General features: G+C 38.0%; 1 protein-coding gene and 1 long non-coding RNA gene across 2 annotated transcripts in view; one reads left to right on the top strand and one right to left on the bottom strand.

The window, feature by feature from the left end:
• Positions 1 to 22,390, top strand: part of LOC142203372 (uncharacterized) — a 719,604-nt gene that overhangs the window by 381,769 nt on the left and 315,445 nt on the right. The window lies entirely within an intron of this gene.
• The window catches only part of SEMA3D (semaphorin 3D), a 128,053-nt gene that overhangs the window by 90,043 nt on the left and 15,620 nt on the right, over positions 1 to 22,390 (bottom strand). Inside the window, exon 2 of the mRNA XM_075274035.1 lies at positions 9,672 to 9,854. Within this exon, the coding sequence (XP_075130136.1) occupies positions 9,672 to 9,816 (145 nt within the window). The 5' untranslated portion in view covers positions 9,817 to 9,854. The remainder of the gene's footprint in view (positions 1 to 9,671; positions 9,855 to 22,390) is intronic.

The following is a 22,390-nucleotide window of genomic DNA, read 5'->3' as shown; positions in this document are numbered from 1 at the left end:
TAACCTGGCAGAAGTTGGACATACATATTTGATTTTGATGCAGGGGGTAGTAGTAGTGACATTCTGTTTCCAGAAATGAGGAAACGGATCGTCGACGTTTAACCAGAAAATGTAGGTAAATATATATTTCTGATAAATTATGCTATTTAGAAAGTAGGCGGGGGAAGGTGTTCAGCTTAGTGTAGGGATTTTTAATAATTTTTTTTTTTTTTTTGTCCATGATTTCATTTTATCCCAGACATCCCCTGTAAGAGCACCATGCATGCCGGCTGGTCCACTCCAAAGCACTAAAAAGTTGACTACATTAGTTTGTCACATGATAAATGTAGTTCTGTAAATTCTGTTTGTTGCCTTAAAGGGAACCTATCAGGTGTGTTTTTTTTTTCTTCACAATAAACTGGGCCCATCATGTGGATGATGAAATAATTCCCTTTCTATTGTTGTCTCTCTGTAATCTCTATGCTGCAGTAGAGTGAAGTTATATATGTTTGAAAGCATAAAAAGTCATATGTAATATAAATGACCCTAAGTAGTCACGGAGGCAGGGAGCGGCTTCATCTTAGTCACACTGTCCCCTTACTAATCACAGCTCCTGGACGTGACTGTCATCTCCCTCACAGTTCCCTCATTCCCTGACATCATTTGGGAGGTGTCAGTTATGGTTAATAGCTGTGGTTAATAAGGGGACAGTGTGACTAGGCTGAAGCTATGTGTCCCCCCACCACCACCATGACTATGTTAGGTTACTTTCTATATGACTTTTTATGCTTTCAAACATTTATAACTTCACTTTGTTGCATCAGAAATATTACAGAGACACCCCACACATGATAGGGCCAGTTTATGGTGGAAAAACCACCGGACAGGTTCTTTTTACCCAGTATCTTTATTTCATAACTTATGATGTGGGTCAAAAACTGCCATGTGAATATTAGTCTCCAAAACTCAGTCCTGTTTTAATGCAATGTAGACAAATGGGTTTTTAGAGTGGCAGACGTAGCCTTGGGGAAGTCATATGCCAATGTATGATGTATCCAAACAAGATGAGAAAAGCCTTTACATTTTCACAGTCATTAAAAATGTATGTAGCTACTGCATACATATACAGAGTTAGAGCAGAAAGTAGGTTTGTTTCAAATAGGACCTATCACTAGCAAATATATCTGGTTAGGACGATATGCTGCCACATGATCTACTAAAGAACATATGGGAAGAAACATATACAGGACATTAATCCTGCTTCTTTTCAAGTATTTGGTCATATGCAGACCATGAGCAGCTGGTGCATGTCATAGCTTTCTGTGAAATGGTGACATACGTAAACATTAACATGGGCCTGTGGTATGCACTGAACTCACCAGAATGGTTTCTACCTATAAATAAAAAGCTACCAGTATTTCTCTGGGCAGGAGGATATATATATATATATATATATATATATATATATATATATATATATATATATATATATGGATTTTGCATAATAAACAATGTAGTAGCACAAGGTAAGAGGCTCATGTTAGAAACAATATCTATAAAGTTATAATCATCAGTATTAATAACTTACAGTCTGCTGAATGCTTAATGAAGAGCTTTTAGTAATGACTAAAGTACGAGTTATTTCTCTAAAACCCTAAATAATTATCTTATCTATAACGTTAGTAGAGATGAGCAAACACTGTTCGATCGAATACATATTCGATCAAATATGAGGCTGTTCGGGGTATTCGATTGGAATCGAATACCACGAGGCAAACGCAGTAAAAATTTGTATCCCCTCCCACCTTCCCTGGCGCTTTTTTTGCACTAATAACTGTGAAGGGAGGTGGGACAGGAACTACGACAACGGAGGCATCGAAAAAAAATCGGAAAAAGTAATTGGCTAGCTAAATCAGGTGACCTCCAATTTATACGACTGATGGATTTAATTTGAGACTGTGAACTATGTGACTGTGAGACAGGGATAGATGTACAGGCAGGGTTAGCTAGGAATTACCTTTATTTAGGTGGGAATGTCACTCACTCAGCTCTTTGGGGCTCTATCTGGTCGGGATCCCTGTCAGCTTGCGATATGAGCGAGCTGACTTTTTCCCATAGAAATGCATTGACCAGCATTGATTGACCAAATGCCATATAGAGTACAGCATTTGGCCAATCAATGCTGGTTCTGCCGGAGGAGACGGAGTCTAAGATCGGTCCACAGCAGTTTCCATTGTGGTCCGATCTCAGATGTAGCAGTGCTGACACAGCTCTGCTACACGGAGAAGCAGCAGAGCTCAGCACACACAGAGATGCAGCAGAGCTGCTACTACGGGGATACGTCCGATGTAGCAGTGCTGGCCGTGCGCTCAGCTTGGCTGCATCTCTGGAGTAGCCAAGCTGAGTGCACGGACAGCTCTGCTTCATCTCCGATGTAGCAGTGCTGGCCGTGCGCTCAGCTTGGCTGCATCTCTGGAGTAGCCGAGCTGAGTGCACGGCCAGCTCTGCTTCATCTCCGATGTAGCAGTGCTGGCTTTGCACTCAGCTTGACTGCATCTTCGGAGTAGGTAAGCTGAGCGCACAGCCAGCACTGCTACATCTTGGCATAGGAATGCATTGACCAGCGTTGATTGGCTGAATGCCATACAGAGTATAGCATTCGGCCAATCAGCGCTGGTTCTGCCGGTGGAGGCGGAGTCTAAGATCGGTCCTCAGCAGTCTCCATTCTGGTCCGATATTAGACTCCGCCTCCTCACAGATGGGCCTCCAGCAGAACCAGCGTTAATTGGCCGAATGCTGTACTCTGGTCAATGCATTCCTATGGGAAAAAGTAGGTTATTAATATCAGATTGATAGGGATCTCCCAATCCCATCGATCTGCTGTTCTCAGCAATTGATACACAGAAAATGGTGCAGAAAGTAGTCTAGTTCCAATGGTGTCTAGACCAAGTTACTGCACATCAGTTCCCATTCACTGAAATGGGAACTAAGCCCCATTCACTTGGTTCAGCTACTCCACAGAGAATGTAGGTGTCTGGGTCCTGCTCCATGTATAAGCTGCTGAGAAAATTAAACCAGTGGGAGTCTTACTCCAAGTACTGATATTGATGATCTTTGCTTATTGATGGTCTATCCTAACCCAAGAAAACATATTTAATGCTCTCTATACCTTTAGAGGATGGATACTCCATCTATATTATTGCGGAACTCTTAACATTGGTGCCATTTATCATTTTGTAAGGCTTATTATTAGAGATGAGCGAGTAGTTAAATACTCGATATTCGATATTCGTTTCGAGTAGCCCCTCAATATCTGACTATTTGAAATGAATATCGAATCCTATTGTACTCTAGGGGGGGAAAATGCTCGTTTCAGGGGTAGGCAACATTCAATCAAACTGAACTTACCAAGTCCATGAGTGAGGGTCGGGCTGGATTCTCCGAGAAGTCTTCTCCGCGCAGCGTCCCCACGTCGTCATCCGGCAATGAATTCACTCTGCTAGGCATCGAGCCTGGGCAGAGACGACTGCGCATTCCCGCACTACAAGAAAATGTCCGCTTACAGTCAAAGCGGCCATTTTCTTGTAGCTCGGGCACGCGCAGTCGGCTCTGCCCAAACCGATGCCTAGCAGAGTGAATGCAGAGCCGGTAGATGCCGCGGGGACGCAGCGAGGAGAAGACTTCTAAAGGTAGGAGAAGAACCAGCGTTGATTGGCCAACTTTATAGCATTCGGCCAATCAACGCTGGTTCTGCATCGAATTTTTCCATTCGAATAGCGAGTGCTACTCGATCGAGTACGAGTATTTTGAATACCGTAGTATTCAATCGAATACCTACTCGATTGAATACTACTCGCTCATCTCTGCTTATAATCTACATCAGTATCTGTATAATCTACATCAGACCAAGCGAAGATCACTCTGCACAGAGAACTAATGATTATGAATGTCCTCCTTCTTTCTTCTCTGTTCCTAAGCTGCTATGGACTCCTAGTATATCTTTCTCAGCATATGTGTGTCTACTACTTCTGCAATATTTACTGTGTATTACCATGTATCTGTATTACTATGCAGCTGAAACATACTGAAATTTCCCCACTGTGGGACTATTAAAGGATTATCTTATCTTATCTTATTTTATGATTTGGCCTATATAGTAAAACATGAACTTTTCTTACTTACAAAACATAGATGCTTCCTTGATGCAAGTAACTGGAATCTGTGACTCTGATCTAATTTCTGATGTGATATTTTGAGGTAAAGCATATGGCGATTAGAAATGATGCAATCCTTCTTAGACATGAGCTCAGCTTACACTGGATTTATATACATTCATGAATCAGTCTAAAACCTGTGTCTTACAGTGGATCTATGTCATTTGTTTGCCTTTATAAGTTAGAAAAACAGGTTTAAAGGAAATGTTCCATGCCATAAAATGCTAATTGACCTTTTCATGTTATACTCAATGTTCCATCTTTGAACATTTCTTTGTGACCCCTTTTTTTAATTCCAGGAAGTGCAACCAATCTTAAGAGAAAAAAAAAAGACATTCCAGGCCTTTCTAACATCACTAATATTTTGGAAATGCAATTAGTCCAGATTGTTTTATTTGGCAAAGATTTACTGGGTTAAACAACTTGAGTTTATTAACAATCGAGATTATTATATGCAAAGCATTTTCTACAATAGACTGTGATGCAAATGGTTTACCAAAGCAAAAGCTTCAACCTCCTTAACCGTGGTGCAAAATCTGTACCAGTGCTCACCATTCACATGCCAATGTACTCTCGGATTTACTAATATACATATGACATAAAACATTTATAGGACAAGCTACTAGAGATGAGCGAGTACTGTGGTATATGAACATAAATTCATAACAGTCATGAAGCCATGTAATTTACCGGGATAAAAATCCTATGTTTTAATCAAGATTACAAACCATTATGTGCCAAATTTCATCCAAATCTGTTCAGCCGTTTTTGCTTGAAAGAGTAACAAACATCCAAATTCACAAACACACAAACATTCACATTTATAATATTAGTAGGATTTTCAGAAACTATCCTGGAATATTGGGAGGCAAAAACAAAAAAAGAGTTTATGCAAACCTCAACAAAAGTGGACATTCTCACTTAGTTTGGTAATCCTTTCAGGGATAGGACTTAAATGTCCTGATTTTCTCAACTGAAATGTTGATTGTTGTAGAATATCACTTAACAAATTTATGTCTTTGGTAGGGTACACAAGGATAAGGGGCTCAATAAGGTCAAGATCCACTATAAGGCTATAATTCTTGAGGCAAACATCCAATTTTTAATAAGGAAAGTATAGACACTTAGGGCTAGTTCACACAGGGAAAAATACTTAGGATTTTGACGTGGAAACCGCGTCAAAATCGTGCTAAAAAAATCACCCCCATCGAAATCAATGGGAGCTGGTCATTGGTTTGTTCCCGCTCGCGGAAAAAAGAAGTGAGCTGCCCTTTCTTCAGGCTGATTCTGCTGCTGAATCAGCCACGGATGTCCGCCTCTCGACACCACCCTCCGGACTAGGCCCATTCATTTGGGTCTATTCCGGAGGGGAAAGCCGCAATGGGATGTGCACACGTGTGAACTAGCCCTTACAGGATTGACAAGACTAACAAAAATATTTTCTCAAGAATTGTTATTTCATGTAAGGAGAGCTGTCCTACCTGTCCCAATTGTTCCACATAATGTTAGCATACTAGAACATGCATGTTTACATTTGCTTTTATATTGCCAACATATTTATAAGAATAATTTTATTTATATGGTGCTAGCATATAACGCAGCACTTTACAAATCAGAGATTACATGAACAGACAACATTTGACATGAAAATGTGATGTAGAATTAAAATATCAAACAATAGGAGTGAGGGGCCTGCTCACAAGAGCTTACAATCTATAAGGAAATAGGGGGACTAGAGAGGTAAGAGGGCTTGTTTGATAATATAGTCCAGCCAACTTGTAATAAATAAGGTCAAATAACTGAAGCTGAATGAGCCACTCACCAGCCCATATCCGTGAATATACAGATACAAAGTGCATGGACTGCAGGGAATCTTCTAGATAGACAGGTTAGGTCCCGAGGAATTGAGTAGAAAGGAAATTTTAGCATAAGAAATGTTAGCTTAGTGTGAGGAAATGTAGAAAACTGTGATCAGATCATGTGATAAGTTTGCCTAAACAGATGTGATGTCTAAAACTGCCATATATGGCTATTAATTGGATTATCTAGAGTAGAGCACTTCAGAGCTCATGAAAAGTCTTGGATATGGAAGAGGGATGTTCTGATAATAGAGGATACAAGTCTAAGGTCATTGAAAGACCAGAGAAGATAGTTACGGTTGTAGACAGTGACAAGGGATGATGGAATTATGAATGAGTGTAATCATTTATATTGTATTCTGTGGTGGATGGGCAACTATTGCAATGAGTGAAACAGAGTAGAGGCATGTGTAATGGTTTACAGAAAGATGAGTCTGGCGGCTACATTCATTGTCACAGAATGAGGTATATAGTTGGGTGTCATCAGCATAAAGATGGTATTGAGAGCCAAATCTGCAAAAGGGGCTGTGTAGAAAGAGAAAAGAGGAGGGGGTCTAGGATGGAGCCCTGAGGAACCCTAAGGGAAGAGGAGAAGAAAACATACCAGCAAATTATGCAGTCAGAAAGATAGGGAAAAAACTAAAAGAGCACAATGTCCTTGAGGCCAATAGCGTAGAGCAGGGATAGGGAACCTTTGGCTCTTCATCTGCTGTGAAACTACAACTCCCATCATGCTCCACTCACTTCCATGTGAGTTCCAAGTACAGCAGAGCAAGTATGCATGCTGGGAGTTGTAGTTTTGCAACAGCTGGAGAGCCGTATGTTCCCTACCCCTGGCGTAGAGCATAGTGAGGAGTTGGTGGTCTATGGTGTCAATTTCTGATTTTGTACAAATGTTTTCACCATTTACATAAATCCTTACCCCCAATGGAACTGCAATGTGTAACTAACTTGCAGGTTTACCGTGAGTACTACTGAATAAGAGAGCATACTGCTGGAGGAAATTTTTTTAATGTAAATTGCGAGCCTCATATAGGGATTACAATGCACATTTTATTTATTTTTTCATTTAAGTATGTCTTTGTAGAATGGGAGGAAATCCACGCAAACATGGGAAAAACATACAAACACCTTGCAGATGTTGTTCCTGGCAGGATTTGAACCCAGGACTCCAGTGCTGCAAGGCTGTAGTGCTAACCACTGAGCCACCGTGTTGCCCCGTGTTGCTGGAAGAAATTTTAACAAGCACCTTCCAGCTATTTTTGAGTTACAATTAATTGTTTCCAACAAGATATTCTCATGGGAGAATGATGAAATAATATCTTCTGCTTTGTGGTTTTATTGCACCATTTATCAAGAAATATGTACTGTAACTAATATTGTATATTTTATCTAACTCATTTAACCACACCCTATAGTAGATAGATTTAATGCTTACTGTTGGGTGGAATTCTTTCATTCTGAAGTTTTCCCTTAGGAAATTACAATCACTTGTTGACCTCTGTCCACACATCAGACTCAGTAGCCCTGAGCACATATTTATTTCCTGCACCAAACAAGTACTAGTGAAATTTACTGCAATGGCCTTCATATGACTTACTGTACAGGGTGCTTACATATGTGCCAATGGAAAAGTATATTGAAGCATAAACAATATCCGCTTTGTAATTCCACATAACAGTTTTTCTTAAATGCATATCTATTTCAATTATTTATGTATTCATACTGCGGTTTTACTGTTTTTAGGGATGTGCTGACAAAGGTATTGGATTGTATGTGAATATCCTGTGCCTTCTCCTGTCTGCACAATACAATAGGGAATACAGTGAGCTCAGCATATCCAGGCATGACCTAACATCTATATATTTTCATTGCTTTGAAAAAGGAAGACCGGGTGTCTGCAAACAAGCGCATTAATAGTAATTGCCAATTTCCTGGCTAGAAGGCATTTGTGGTGATTTTATTTTTTCTGTGTTTGGAGGGTGGGGTGTGAGATGAGGTATCAATATAAAACTACACACAGGGCAATTTCTCCATTCTCTATCATGCTATATTTATAAAAGCGGAAAAGACTTCCAGTTTTAAAAGTCACTATAGGCAGGGCAACTCCTTACAGCCTGTTTCCCTGAATTTTTGGTCTATGACTCAGTGTCTATACTGTTATACAATCACTTCATAGTTCTATGGGTGTAACAGTATTTTAACTTAACTCACCTACACATTTTTCATAGATTACTATAAAAGTTTGGCTTGACTTCAGAAAATAATCAAACTATTCCACTGTATTAAATATATACCATACTCTATATATAAAATTACTGTATGTATAACTCTAATGGTCTGTTCTAGATAGATCTGCTCTGGCTAGCAGATGATCTTCTTGTATGTTATCAATAAGCCCTAACAGAATCAGTTAAATAGCAATTGGAAGATTATGATATGTAACAACTAATTGTATAAGATTTATTTTTATTTCATATCCATTAAAACAGTGGTCTTATGCGTGCAACCTCAGTCCATATAACTTACTAAGGAAATATCACAGAGGGGTGTTCCCTGCCTTGGATCCCACCTATGAGTCAGAACAGAATGCTGCTTTGAAAGAACAACTTGAGTCATTCTTGTATCACATGACAGGACATGCATCTGAATGTAAACCGTTTGATGCTATAAGGAAAATTCCCTGCTGACTGCAATTTCACCTAGCACCATCCTCTGTTTGTCAGTGGCATTTGTAACCTCTTACTTCCACATTTACACCTGGAATTTCTGGACCACCCAGATATATGTCAGCTTGCATCAGACTGACAGGAAATCTCAACCAGTGCTGACAGATTAAAGGAATTTTACAGTTCCAAAACGCTATAGAAAAACTGAATATGTGATGTGAGCAAGTGATGTGTACATTTTATGCACCAAAATAGTGACACTGAATATGTGTTATTGCCTATAACAAGGCCATCAAACTCCATATATGTAAACTCTCATGGTAATCTTAAAGCGACACTCCAGAGTTCAGATATCAACTTTAGATACCAATGCTGAATTTCTTGGAAATCACCGTAAACTTTGTTATTGGCCATAGGATTGTGACTGACAGTAAAGCCTTGACGGCCACTGTCATCTTTGCAGGGCCATTTTTCTCCTGCAAACCTTCTGCCAATTCAGAACTACTTGCATTTATGTTTTTAGTAATGCCATATATCTTATTTGTGATACCAAGTATTGCAAATTATTGAATTCTTACATTATATTGTTCCACCATTTTTACAATGAGTTTATTCCCTCATTTTAAAGAGCATATGATATAAAGATTATCCTTTTAAAATCTTTGCTGTGGATAATAATGACTATAGAGCTGAATAGCAGAAGAATCTGTGGTCACACCACACACACACCAGGCTCTTTCATGTACCACCATAGCATGCTGGTTTCAGAATATGACCATTGATATATAAAACAGAGCACACCTCACATTCACTTATTCATCCCTATGTCTATTAAGACAAATTAAGTCAACTGAATAAATATTTTTAGAGCAGGACTATTGGGGGATATTACACATAGAAAAAACTCTGCCTAAGCACATGAAAATATCATGTCATTGTGAAAAACGTACCTTTGTAAGAGAGCTTCAGCCGAGGAATATTCTGTTTCATGCTGTCAGTTGCTGGCAGACATATTAAGAAAAGCAGTGATAGCATTGTAGAGCGATTGTGTGGTGTAAGCCATCTGCTGTGACATTCAGGACACTTCTTTTTCATGGTGCTGTATCTGGCACCTCTTCTAGGGAATTGCCTGTCTGAAAGCAGAAACAGCTTTTTATGACTTGTTATTGGAAGATGATACTGTGTTACTGGTAAATATTACAAATCTTCCCACTTTTACTGCATCATGGTAACTGACACAAGAATTTCATTATGTAACAGACGGCTGAATCACTATTACTGGTTGAGGCAAAGTTGAGTTTTTATAAGCTTTGTAGGCATCCAAGAAAATAAAACACAAACTATATCAATAAACTGTCTGTGCTACATCCATAACCATCGTTCAACACACGTATTTACTAATAATTATGTGGCTAGCTAACATTTAGTAATTTTGGAAAATGAGCAAGAGTCAAAGAGAGTCACCAGAACCCAATTTAGGGAGGTACAGAGCAGTGGGACATTGCCATCATTGCTTTGAAGAGCTTATTTGCATATTGACAAAAACAGCAATGGCAATTGAGGCACCAATTCACAAAGGGGAAACACCACTTGATTGAGGTGACACTAGCATTCGGGTTTTCATTCAGGGGGCCCGCTTTGGGTCCCCCCAAGTGAAAATCTAATAGATTTTAATGGAGCTTGCCTGGTTTCTGCCCCAAAAGGGAGAGAAAAGCGTTGCTTTTCCTAATTTCTCAAACGGAGACCAAGCACTAGCATGAACCTAACCTTACCATAACTTAGTAGGGTTCACAAGCTGGGCAATGGTGACAGATTCCCCTAAATAGTTATGGTTCATGGGGCAATGTTTTACGGATTATGTTTTTTTTCTGCAGTATTTTATCTGTCTTTCTCTCTATGTGGCCTTATCCTAGCAAATCTGTCATCTTAGTATGCGCCCTACTTAAGGAGAGCATGTTATATTACACGAGGAGAGCGCTCTTTCCTGCCTGCCCCAGGGGGGTGATGACTGATAGATTATTCTGCATGTACATATATACAATAGCCAATATGTCACTGCAGAGAGGGGCAGAAGGAGATGGAGAAAAGTGGAAAAGAGGGGCTCACTCCGTATTAATACAGCAACTATGTGTGAAATATGTTCTATCACTGCTCTATTGGCTTCTAGGACTTAAAGTTGTAATATGCTGCCCTTAATTTAGGTTTGTATATTAAACTGACAGATCCACTTTAGGTCCCTTATTCATTTTTTTATGTATTTTGAAAGCTATTTTGTTTTTTCCAAATGAGAAACCACAATTTTATTATATTATCAGCATATTGAGACAAGCCCCTTATGAATTACTTGCCATTTCAGTTATCTGTTTGACAAGCACGAAGGGGAATAACGTAAAATTTCAGATTTATTACTCTTTTGTCATAAACATACAAACCCACAATAACCATAAATAAATAACAATAACAAGAAAAAAACATAACCATTGTTTTAAGATCGTTATGTACCACAAACTAACAGTCTTTCTAATGTATCCCTAAGTTGACTTTAATGTTTGTACTGACTTTACAACTTAAACGTGCCTCCAAGAATGGCCTCACCCAGTGTAGACAATTACAATGACAATCCGCTCTTTATACAGTGCAGTCCAGTTCATTGAATCCCTAAATGTCTTAAACCACAAACAGCCTAAGGCACCAATTAATTCACATCATGCTATTTAAAGGGCTGTAAACATATCCATTGACAATGGGACAGTATGCAGCATGTCGTATGTGTTTACTTTTACTATTCTCTTGTGTGATGTTACCCATAGAAATAGTAATACCACAAGATGAAACTACCCAGAATTCCCAGGAAAGGATTTTGTTATTAAATGCATGAAATCCTCTGGCATCTAATGCAGCTAAGTAATATAATTACAGGTTACTGAGTAGCATAGAGTTTCAGTTTTTAGGTGGGATCTTTTGAAGTAAAAACAAAGTTAATGCTGAAAATTCCATAACAATCCCCCTCCCAGCTGCTGTTATCTCCAGCTGCAGCTAAACAGTCTGTGTCATCAGTAGAATTTACATTCCCCCAAGAATTAAACGTTTCTGGAGAACATTTCAAAGGATCTTTGTCAATGAGGTTTATGTGGCAGGCAAGAAAATGTGCTATGCTGATGCAAAAGAACAATAATTCTGGGTTTTCACTTTACAATACTGTATCAATTCTCTTCATGCAGTGAGTTTGGCTCTTCCTTCAGTTTAATGAAGTCTATTAACACCCGGATTTTCCTTCCATATGTCCCCAGGAGATTGTCCTGAAGCCAACCCTGTGACTGCACTCTGATTTCCAGCAAATGGCTCCAATTATATACATTTTAATTCACATAGTGTGAGAAGGAACATTTCTAATTAAAACCATAGGAACTAGAATAACTAAAATTTTCTTTCTAAAGAGGTTTTCCAGTGAACATAGTCATATTTAAATTAGAAAAAAAAAAATAATATTTTTGCAAATTGAACAAAAAAAAAATGCAGAATTTGAAAGATTTTCTTTAATCATCTTAGTGGTGACAGTCTGTTGTCTTGAACAATTGCCAATGGATACGGCAGTGAAAGCAAGAATTTTATATAGCCTGGGATTAATCAGAAACCCAGCCACGATTTCCTTATTGTGGTCGGGTTATCAGGCAGGGACACTACATGTATGAGAAAATAACATGGCCACAATAAGGAAAGCATGCCTGGGTTTCTGACATGTCCAAGATCATAGAAATTGCATGCATTCATGGTATCCATTGGCAACAAATCAAGACAAAAGACTGTCACCACTAAGATGGTTAGATAGTTAGTAAACATTACTTGGAGCTGCAAAGTCATGGAGCAGTTGATCTGCAGGTGTCCCCAGTGTCAGATCCGCGCAGATCAAATATTGATAATCTATCTTATGGATTGACCATCAGTATTAGAAAGTGAATAACCTCTTTAATAATGCATTTTTTCTCAAATATATGACTGGTAAAATTATCAGTAAGGATAAACAATGAAAGAAAAATCCATCACAGAATATATCATACAACATAAACAACCGATAAGGGAATGTAAGCAACTCATAAATTAAATCACATAAATCCTTATTAATAGCACAATACAAGAGAACTATTTCTCGTTTACATTAAGCAGCTGGACCTTTCCATGTTTTTTATGTTTCATTACCATGGAAAGAAGCCAATGTATGGTAGACAGTGTTCAGCAAATGATCCTATCTACACATACCATTTGTTCACACCATAAAATGTAAAACGACACACTTTGTCACATAACCACCACACACCAAGATACACTAATATAATCCTTTTCCTTCAGAAGCATGTAACTTGTGACAGGTGTATGCACTAGATATCAATGTCACAGCTGTGTCCCTTACACAAACCTTCATGGAGATCATGTTATAGCTTAATAGCTTTTCGATAGAAACGTCTTCATAATTTTCTCTGTACTACATACTATATAACGGACCAAATAGTTCTTTAAAAGATACAGTATACAATTAAAGATCAAATAAAAGTAACACTTTGATTCAAAATCTATGATATTTTTCTTTCCTAATACCCTACCTTCTTAATATTTCACACAGTTTCCTATGCTCTGTACATAGTAAATGCTCTGTATTAACTGTGGCAAGTTGAAAGGAATGTCCCAGAATTGGCACCAATCGTAGGAGCTCGCAGGATGTAAACAGGATGCGGAAGAGGAACATACAGTATGCAAGCCTAAGGCTAAACGTACGACTGTAATGGTTTTTACTGTCAGCAAATACTGATCCACAATCTGCAAAAACACATGCCCACATTGCAACAGCATGTCAGCCACAATCACAGGTCCGCAAAAAGACTTGTAGGATCTTCTATACTTGTATCTGTGAGTCTAGGGGCCATTCACACAGAGGAAAATGGTGAGAAATTTGGTGTGGAATTTCAGCACTGAAAAAAAAAAACCTCCCATTGACTTCAATAAGTTCCTTTTTCTGCTAGCAGAAAAGGGAACCCATTGAAGTCAATGGGAGGCTCTGGACACGTTATCACTATCATGGCCACAAAATAATACGGCGTATACGATCCAAGCTCCCATTGAAATCAATGGGAGCTTTTACGGCGCTCAAAATCTCACACGCTGTATACGTGCCACATCACGTGGCACGTTACTCCGTGTGAATGGACCCTTAGTGTGAATATCCCTTAAACTCCCATGAAAGTTGTTTTTTGGAGGTTTTGATTGCCCTGACAATTGCTCTATAATAATCTCAGAGAGATAGCAGAAACTAATATTGTATTCATGAACTTAACATGTTTATTTAAATTGACTCCACATATGTTATTATTGCAGGTGTGTTTGTTAACCTGACATCATACAACAGTCAACAAATGAGCTCATCAAATGTAGCAATGTGGTATAGTGTACAATAAAATGTAAAATATACTCTTGTGGTTTGATACTACTTGCTATGTTTGTTGATGGAGTATCAGAATGCAAGTATAGTGCATAGAGAATGTTGTTATCTGATAGCTAAGTTAACAACTATAACCTACAAACAGTAGTATTGTGAACAATGAGAACAAAGATAGTTGCTTAGACACTGGGAAACTCATTGCTATCAGTTGACTACAGTTGTCTCACGTGCATTCCCTAGTACAAATGTCACATTCACAGTATATCTTTATCTAATGGGACAAAGCATGGATACTTTCATATGCCTGTGTATATATGATAAAGATGACCATAATTATTACGTTTGTCATATGATCAAGCAATTTCCAAATCATCTCCAAAAAATACTTTCCATAGTTGTTTCTGTTTGTATTATTTGGGACTCCACATTCTCATCCAATGGAAGGGAAACATTTCTGAATATTATTGATTGACCAATCTCAGCAAAAAATTTGATCAGCTGTTTTAATATGTAATTCTTTATTACTTTCACCTGGACATATTAGTATCTAAGGTACACAGGCTCCATCTACTAAATAACCAGCGAGAAGTTTCCAGTGCTGTTCATCATTGTCATCATCACCCATATTCTCAGAATACCAGGAACTCTATGTGGCTTTATTTGTCCCTTGCACCAAACTAAATTCTCTCAATGTCTAGCAGAAGTTAAGTGGTTTCTGGCTGGTCCTGAATAATGTAACACTAGGGGGATAAGAATAAGAGTTCTTCACAGACTAATGAGGAAAACAGAGACCTTTTTAAATTTTTCCGATTGCAAGTACATTTTTCCTTTGCCACATACACAGACTATAAGAAATGATTCTATCATTCTACAGTTAAGTCTCTATGCACTATTTAACATGAAACATCTCAGAGAATACAATAGCACTGATGAAAAAATAATATAGGAAAAAATGATATAGGAACAACAACAAAAAAGCTTTTTTATTTAGTAGTTCTCTCAGACAGTAGCAATTCCTGTGATTAACCATTTAATACTGAGGAATTATCCAGAATTAGTGCTTTTTTAATATTAATGCAATAAATTATTTTATTGTATTGTAGTAGTAGTAATAGTATTAGTAGTTCAGCTATATAAAATACAATGAAATTACTCAAGTTGAATTACAATTATTAGTTTGTCCTCAGACTATAGGCAGAATAACGGGAAAACAGATTGGCATAGATAGAAAACAGTATATAGTTGTAGTATCAAGATAAAAATATGGGCTAATATATAATAACGCCACAAGAAAACTGCAAGGTATACAGCAAGTCCTAAAAGGTAGCTTCTTTATTGTGTTATTTATTGTATTAGGTTAAAATGATATTAAAATTCCCTTTCACTACTATTTAAAGGGATTCTACCATTAAAAAACTTTTTTCTGTGGCTAACACGTCGGAATAGCCTTTAGAAAGGCTATTCGTCTCCTACCTTTAGATGGGATCTCCGCCGCGCCGTTCCTTAGTAATACCGTTTTTTACCGGTATGTAAATTAGTTCTCTGGCAGCGATGGGCGCGGGCCCCAGCGCTGAAAATGCGATGAGGGCGTCCCCACCGCTGTCCGAGAACAGGATCCTGCGCCACCTCTGTCTTCTGCTGGATCCTCCCCTTCTTTCTTCAGCAACGTCACCTCTGTCGGCTCTTACACTAGTAGAGCCGACTGCGCATGCACGGCCATAGTTCCGAGGCCGCAATTGCGAGCATGCATGTCGGGAAGGGGTTAATGGTAGAATCCCTTTAATATATAGATGGTGTGATAATTTAACACAGTGACCAAGCCACTTGTTAAACCTTATTCACACATCCATAGCCATTTTGTTTACAAAAAAACAAAAACCTTTTGGTATACTGATTTTGTGTCCACAATGTCTGAGTTTAATATTAAGTTTGTCCATGACCGATCCATTTTTCACACTTCACTAAAGGGGAACTTTTTTTTCAAATACTTTCAATTTATTGGATCTGTTAAAAACAGCGCATAGATGGCATCCATGTGCTGTCCGTGATTTTTGCATGTAAACATATACTAGGTCTTCTCCACAGATGCAGCCATTCAACTGGTCATACACGTTAATCTAAAGTTAAACATAATGATCAATTTTAATCAAAATTATAATTTATTGGATGAGTTTGAGTTGAGACTATACAACATTGTTTCCTAGAGAAACATTCCAGTAAACGACTGTTCATTCTTTGCCACGTGTCACTGAACATGTATGACCAGTTTAAATGACTGTAACAGCCAATATGAGTTAAAATGTCTATGGCTTTCTTGCTATTCACCCATCAACCAACTTCTATCTAATATGCATGGCCCCCTTTTATCGATGGAGCGCACCAGTTATGGAAAGTCCCAGCAATTCCTTCCATATCAGTGCTACCATATTGAAGTCAGAGAAATATCTATATAATTCACCATATGTTTCACAGAAGATCACCGTTTCCCTTTTCCTCATTGATTTCACATCAGACATGTCTCTGGCTGTACGGTAACTGACTGCTGTTCTGTAGTGTCTGCAGCAGGAAATCAGGTATGCTGAGCCCAGTCTCCTTGCAAAGGTCAGACTGCCAGTCAAAAGGTTAGGGGTCAGGATGGTGAACAATTAGGGTTTCAGCAGCATTTCTAGCTGGTTTAGAAACATGTAGAAAATCATACACACCGACATAACAGAGTAAACAAGGTTTTGTTTTCCTCTTTGATTTTTATTTCTTTAGGCACAGTGTTATATCTTCAGCTGCCCTGAAGTGAAGAGAATGGCTCTTTATACCTTACATCAACATTGCCCACGACAGCAAAGCAAATGAAGGGGCTTTACAGTTTCTGTAAGTCTCAGAAGGAAAGAAATCAATTTCAGTCCACAGGTTTAGACAGTTGTGAATAAACGTGGAGACTATTATATCAGGGGTGAATCCGGATACATCGGTGGAAAGCTTCCCGTGGTAATAGATAGTAAATGCACCCAGCGTCCTTATTATTCTAAATGTCAACTCTGAAGATTACTTATTCTCCATTATAGCAGCATATAGTTGTAAAGCAAGGCTACAATAAAGAGGGCTTGGATAGCAACATAAATCAGCCATTAGCATGTCGACTAAACATTTCTGTCATGACAGTAATGCAGCTTTCAACATGACGGGGCAAAAGGGAACAACAAACCTACATCTAAAACCTCCAAATAAATTTCATGTAGGAACAAATCCTGAGTTAAAAAGTGACAAAATACTTTATGAAGTAAGAATTTTTATGATTACACCTGCCACTTCAGTGGAAAATCTGCCAAAAAGCTGATCTGTAATTGAAGGTAAGAGTTAGTCATCCATTAGCAGAATTGCCTGAAAACACTTGATCACCATTATCTGTCACAGTGGATCACATCTCCTTACATAAAAGTATGAAATGGCAGAACGTACAGTATAGCATTGTCAACCAATGAAGACAAACAACTCATCTCATTTGCTTTTTTTCTATTACTGCAATATTTACATGATGTAAAAATTCATGTTTTATCAGAAACATCAATCACATATAGACATCAGTTGTCCATATAAAGCAAGCTTCTTCATGTTTCAGGGGGTACTGTAGATAATCCTGAAAACTCTTTAAGGCCTGGTTCACATCTGCATTCAGTATTCTGTTCGGGGGGTCCGCGTGGGCTCCCCCCAAAAGGAAACCGATCTGCATTACAAAGCAGTTACCTAAGGCTGGTCTTACACTACCGTATTGAATGTATGGTTCGCAAGTTGCTGATCAGCAACACTAGTTGCTGATCAGCAACATAGACTCTGCAGACGTCCGTGTCCTGCTGCACTCGCCCATAGAGTTCTATGGGCGAGTCCGTGCAATTGAAAACCATCAATTGTGGACCATTTGCGAACTTACATTACGGCCGTGTAAGACCAGCCTAAGAGCCCACTCATAGACTATAATGGGGCCGTGTGGTTTCGATTCGGTTTTCACACGCAATATGCTGAGAGAAAAGTGCTGCTTGCAGTATTTTTCTCTCCGCAAGTTTCATGGGGGAACCAAACGGAAACCACACAGACCCCATTATAGTCTATGGGGTCTGTGTGTTTTTCCAGGTAACCGCTTTTTTATGCATATAGGTTTCCATTTGGGGGGGTTCCCAAGCGGACAACCCAAACAGAATACCGAATGCAGATGTGAACCAGGCCTAACACCATATTTTTATACTAAAGAAATAACAAACTGACTATATTTTACAATTCAACCTATAAGAACCCCTATTTTGATTTGTGTCTTGGACCTCTTATAGATTTATGGCTTTGGTGTGTGTTTATCTGGGGCATTCATTGTCTAAACTGCCATAACGTACCTATCAGGAAGAAATCCAAATGATGTCATAGCTTTTATAACTAATTTCAAATGGATATACAAATTTGTATTACGGTATATATTATCATCATCATTATTATTATTTTATAATTATTATTATTTTATAATAATTATACAAGATGTAGATTTTAAATGTCTCAAAAACATAAACCCAACTTAATTGAAGTCACCTTAAATCTCGGTTTACAGAGGATTAAACTCTACATCTTTCAACCAGTTACATCAAAGATTAGCCTGAATAAATTAATCGTTCAGATGTAGAGAACTCATTCCTTTAGGCCTATTCATATAAAGTGCTTTGTGGTTTTTCTTGGTTAAGTGCAAGGTTGAATTTGACAAAGGGACTATTAATACTTGTCTCAAAGAGCTTTATTATCCTTATAATAAGAATCTGCACTTACACCAGCTCTCTGATATATAACTATTACCTGAATTACTTTATGCTCTCCCGTGGTAAATTCACACAAATTGAGCGCTATTGCAGTAATGTCATTAGTCTCTTCATTTTTGGGATTGGAGAGGGATCCACCGTTCATAATGGTATGGTGTAGCTTAGCAATATTCCATAACACTATAAGATGGGAATATATTTTAGGTATTTAATTCAATAACTAGTTAAAACATGTTCATATTGTTCTGACTTACATAATGACTATGTATACAACCTAGTGTCTTAGCATATTAAACCTCACTATATTATAACATTTAAGTAATAGCCTTTGGTGAACTAATTATGCAGCAATACAAGCTGAGAGCAACAGGGCTGTAAATCACTTTAAATGAATTACGTAATATTCAGTTACTTACATCCTACCTACCACCCATTGAGCCAACCCAGCTTATTCAGGTTTTAGAAATATTTGTAATGGCCATTCTGCTTACTAAAGACAACATTCTCAATGGGGAGTCCATCTGTTTACCAAGATTATTTTTCATCCTCCAAAAATGTTACACAATTTCCTTTGACAATAGATTTTCTGTTGTGGTGATATAAAAGTCCTGCAACTGGAAGTGTAGTTAATAGATGAGGAGCAAATGTCATTTCCCCTAGACTGGCTGCAAGTTCTAATAATGTGAGGATGAGAAGTGATGTCTTTTCAATGCTGGAGGTAAAACTACACTTGACTGTCAAGTTTCAATAGAAAATGATGTTCTCACATCGAGAAAGCTAAAATAACAAAAACAGCGAGTGCTAGGAAACAAATCTATCATAATCAGGTGGTCCCACCTGTATTAAAACAATTGCTAGGTTCCATCTGGTCTGACACACATATGGGAAAATAAGAATCTCATACATTTCATAAATGTTGGGTCAATAGACTGTGAACGGTGTTGATCTTGGCATAAGGGTTTTGAATTTAAAAAGACAATAGATTTCTGCTATGTTATTTCTCTTCATAACATTCTGAACTTGAGTATGAAGCAGTTACTAATAAATACAATTACAGTAGACACTGTATTATACTAACTGATCTATACTATACTAACTAGTGGGCATAGCCAGCACTGTATGTGGCTTGTTACATGTTTACTACACGCCAGTAGTAAAGTAGAGAAGTTAGTAAAGTACTAACCCCCAAATGTAAAGCACCATGGAATTAATGGTGATATATAAATAATCAATAATAACAATAATCGTAGTAAAGCAATGTTTTTTTGTTTTTTTTTTAAAGACAGTACCGTGTCCCTGTGCCTATAGAATGACATGTGATATGTTGACACAAGCACTATAAATACTGTAGCACACTAATATCAATGTTATGAAAGTAATCTATTAATGGTGTTATATCTTATAGAACATTTATGGCTTTTACTGTCATAGCTGTATACTGTAGGTAACACTGACTTTTAAAGCGCTATGTTTCCTAGACAATGCCTAAACATTCACAGATCTGACATATTTATGGTTTAAATTTGGGTTTTGCACTCAGGTGTCAGTTGTTACCTTGTAATGTCTTTTAGAATGCCAAGTTTCACTTAGCTAGCAGGCTACGACTAAGGAACCACGTTTTCCGAAATGCGTTAGGCAGCTAAGATGCATAACTTTTTCAATGGAAACAATTTTTGCCACATAAGATAACTTAAATTATTCTCAATACTAATAAAAGTGGATTTATAGAATCTGTGGCTGCTGGATATCATTTTCATAGTTTTCTGCTTGAAATGCGCCCTGGGCCAACAGGGATTGTATCTGTGCACCCTTTTTTCTCAGGAAGGATGTAAGTTTTTGCACTAGTATTTTTTTCTGAGAATCTTTGTATTGATGGGCTGTCTTTTATCCTCTTCCCCACCCTTTCAATTGTGTAAATATGGTCCCTAATAGTGAAATATTTACTGCAGGAATTAGCTTGAAAATCTTTCTTCTGTATAACCAGCAATGCCAATCTACATTGTGTGGAGAAGGTAGCTGGGTAGAAGCAGTGGTGCAGACTCAAACTGTCTTGACAGGGACACAAAATGCAGCAAACTGGTTTATTTAGAAAAAAAAAAAAAAAAACAAACAGGAAAATAAATAAACCTTGACTTCAGGCACAAAAAGAGCAAAACAAAATACAGCCTTAACTTCAGGCAAAAACAAAATAAAACCTGCTCGTCTGAGCAACTAACTAAGCAGAACTGATAACCTAACTGTATGTGTGGCTTACAAAAACAAAAACAAAACAAGCATTACAGGACAGAACCGTACACCTCCTTTCACCTCTTGGAACTGCCCTGGAATGCTGAAGCTGCAGCCATTTCTGGCCTAGTAATGAGTCAAGGATCTACACCTGGGCTGAGGCCTACTCAAGACCTGCACTGCACCACACATATGTCAGAAACCTGGGGCTGATATATCTGGACTCCAGAACTCTGCCTGTTACCTTCTCACATTTGACATTCTGATTATTTACATCAGCACTTTATACCTATTTTTTCCTAAAAAGATTACATGTGGTTTCCAGACTGTTATTGTTTTTATGTTGTCATAGTCACTCTGTAGCAACTCTCCATTAATGACAACGTAACAGCCGGTAATATATAGCATCAAACTTCCCACAGCAGACTACAAAGCCTACAGTTTCCATAGCACTAATATTCCTACAGAGCAAGTTAAGTATTTACGGATGGACAATACTAGAATGTATAACTGAAACTGTATCAGACCTGCCAACAGGAACATTTCTCATAGTGTGATTATTTAGACTTAGATAATTAAAGGAGAGTTAAGTAAGCCTGCCAAGAAAGATATACTTATCATACTCTGCATAGCAGTGCTTGTGCAAAGCCAGGGGAGAAACGTTATACTTGATATGGCTATTAAAAATCTATTCAGTATAGAACTAAAGCAGTAAATCAGTAAATGGCTTAGAATTATGCAAGGTATGAAGAAAGAACCTCACATATGTTAGTGTATCTGTAGTATTGGCACATGGCACGATCAGACAGGACTCTCAGGGTTAAAACAGGGTCAAAGGCAATAATGACTATACTGGTTAGGAAGAAGTTCTAATGGCTTTTCCTTCTTTGTACATTAAAAATTCCATCAGATCTTAGATTAATACCAGTCTTTTGGCTTTAGACCAGTAAGTGTCCCTATAATATACTCTACCCCTACAACACCTTCAAGTACTATATTTCTTCACCACCTTGAAAGCCACGATTTTGCAAACTGAGTAACACAACTGAAATAAAAATATAACTAAGCTTTGATTCCTTAGGCTAGGGCTGCACAAAGACTTCTGGTCATATGTGAAATACAGGCTACCACAGCTGTGACCCAACAGTGGGCGGCATGACATTTCACCCTTACACGCTGTCTTTGCATCATTAAAAGCTTGTTGTCAGCTTCACACCATGTTGGC

Source organism: Leptodactylus fuscus, chromosome 5, assembly GCF_031893055.1.
Source record: "Leptodactylus fuscus isolate aLepFus1 chromosome 5, aLepFus1.hap2, whole genome shotgun sequence".
Classification (NCBI taxonomy): domain Eukaryota; kingdom Metazoa; phylum Chordata; class Amphibia; order Anura; family Leptodactylidae; genus Leptodactylus; species Leptodactylus fuscus.
Note: the sequence above shows the minus strand (reverse complement) of the source record. Positions and strands in the feature narration are given on the sequence as shown.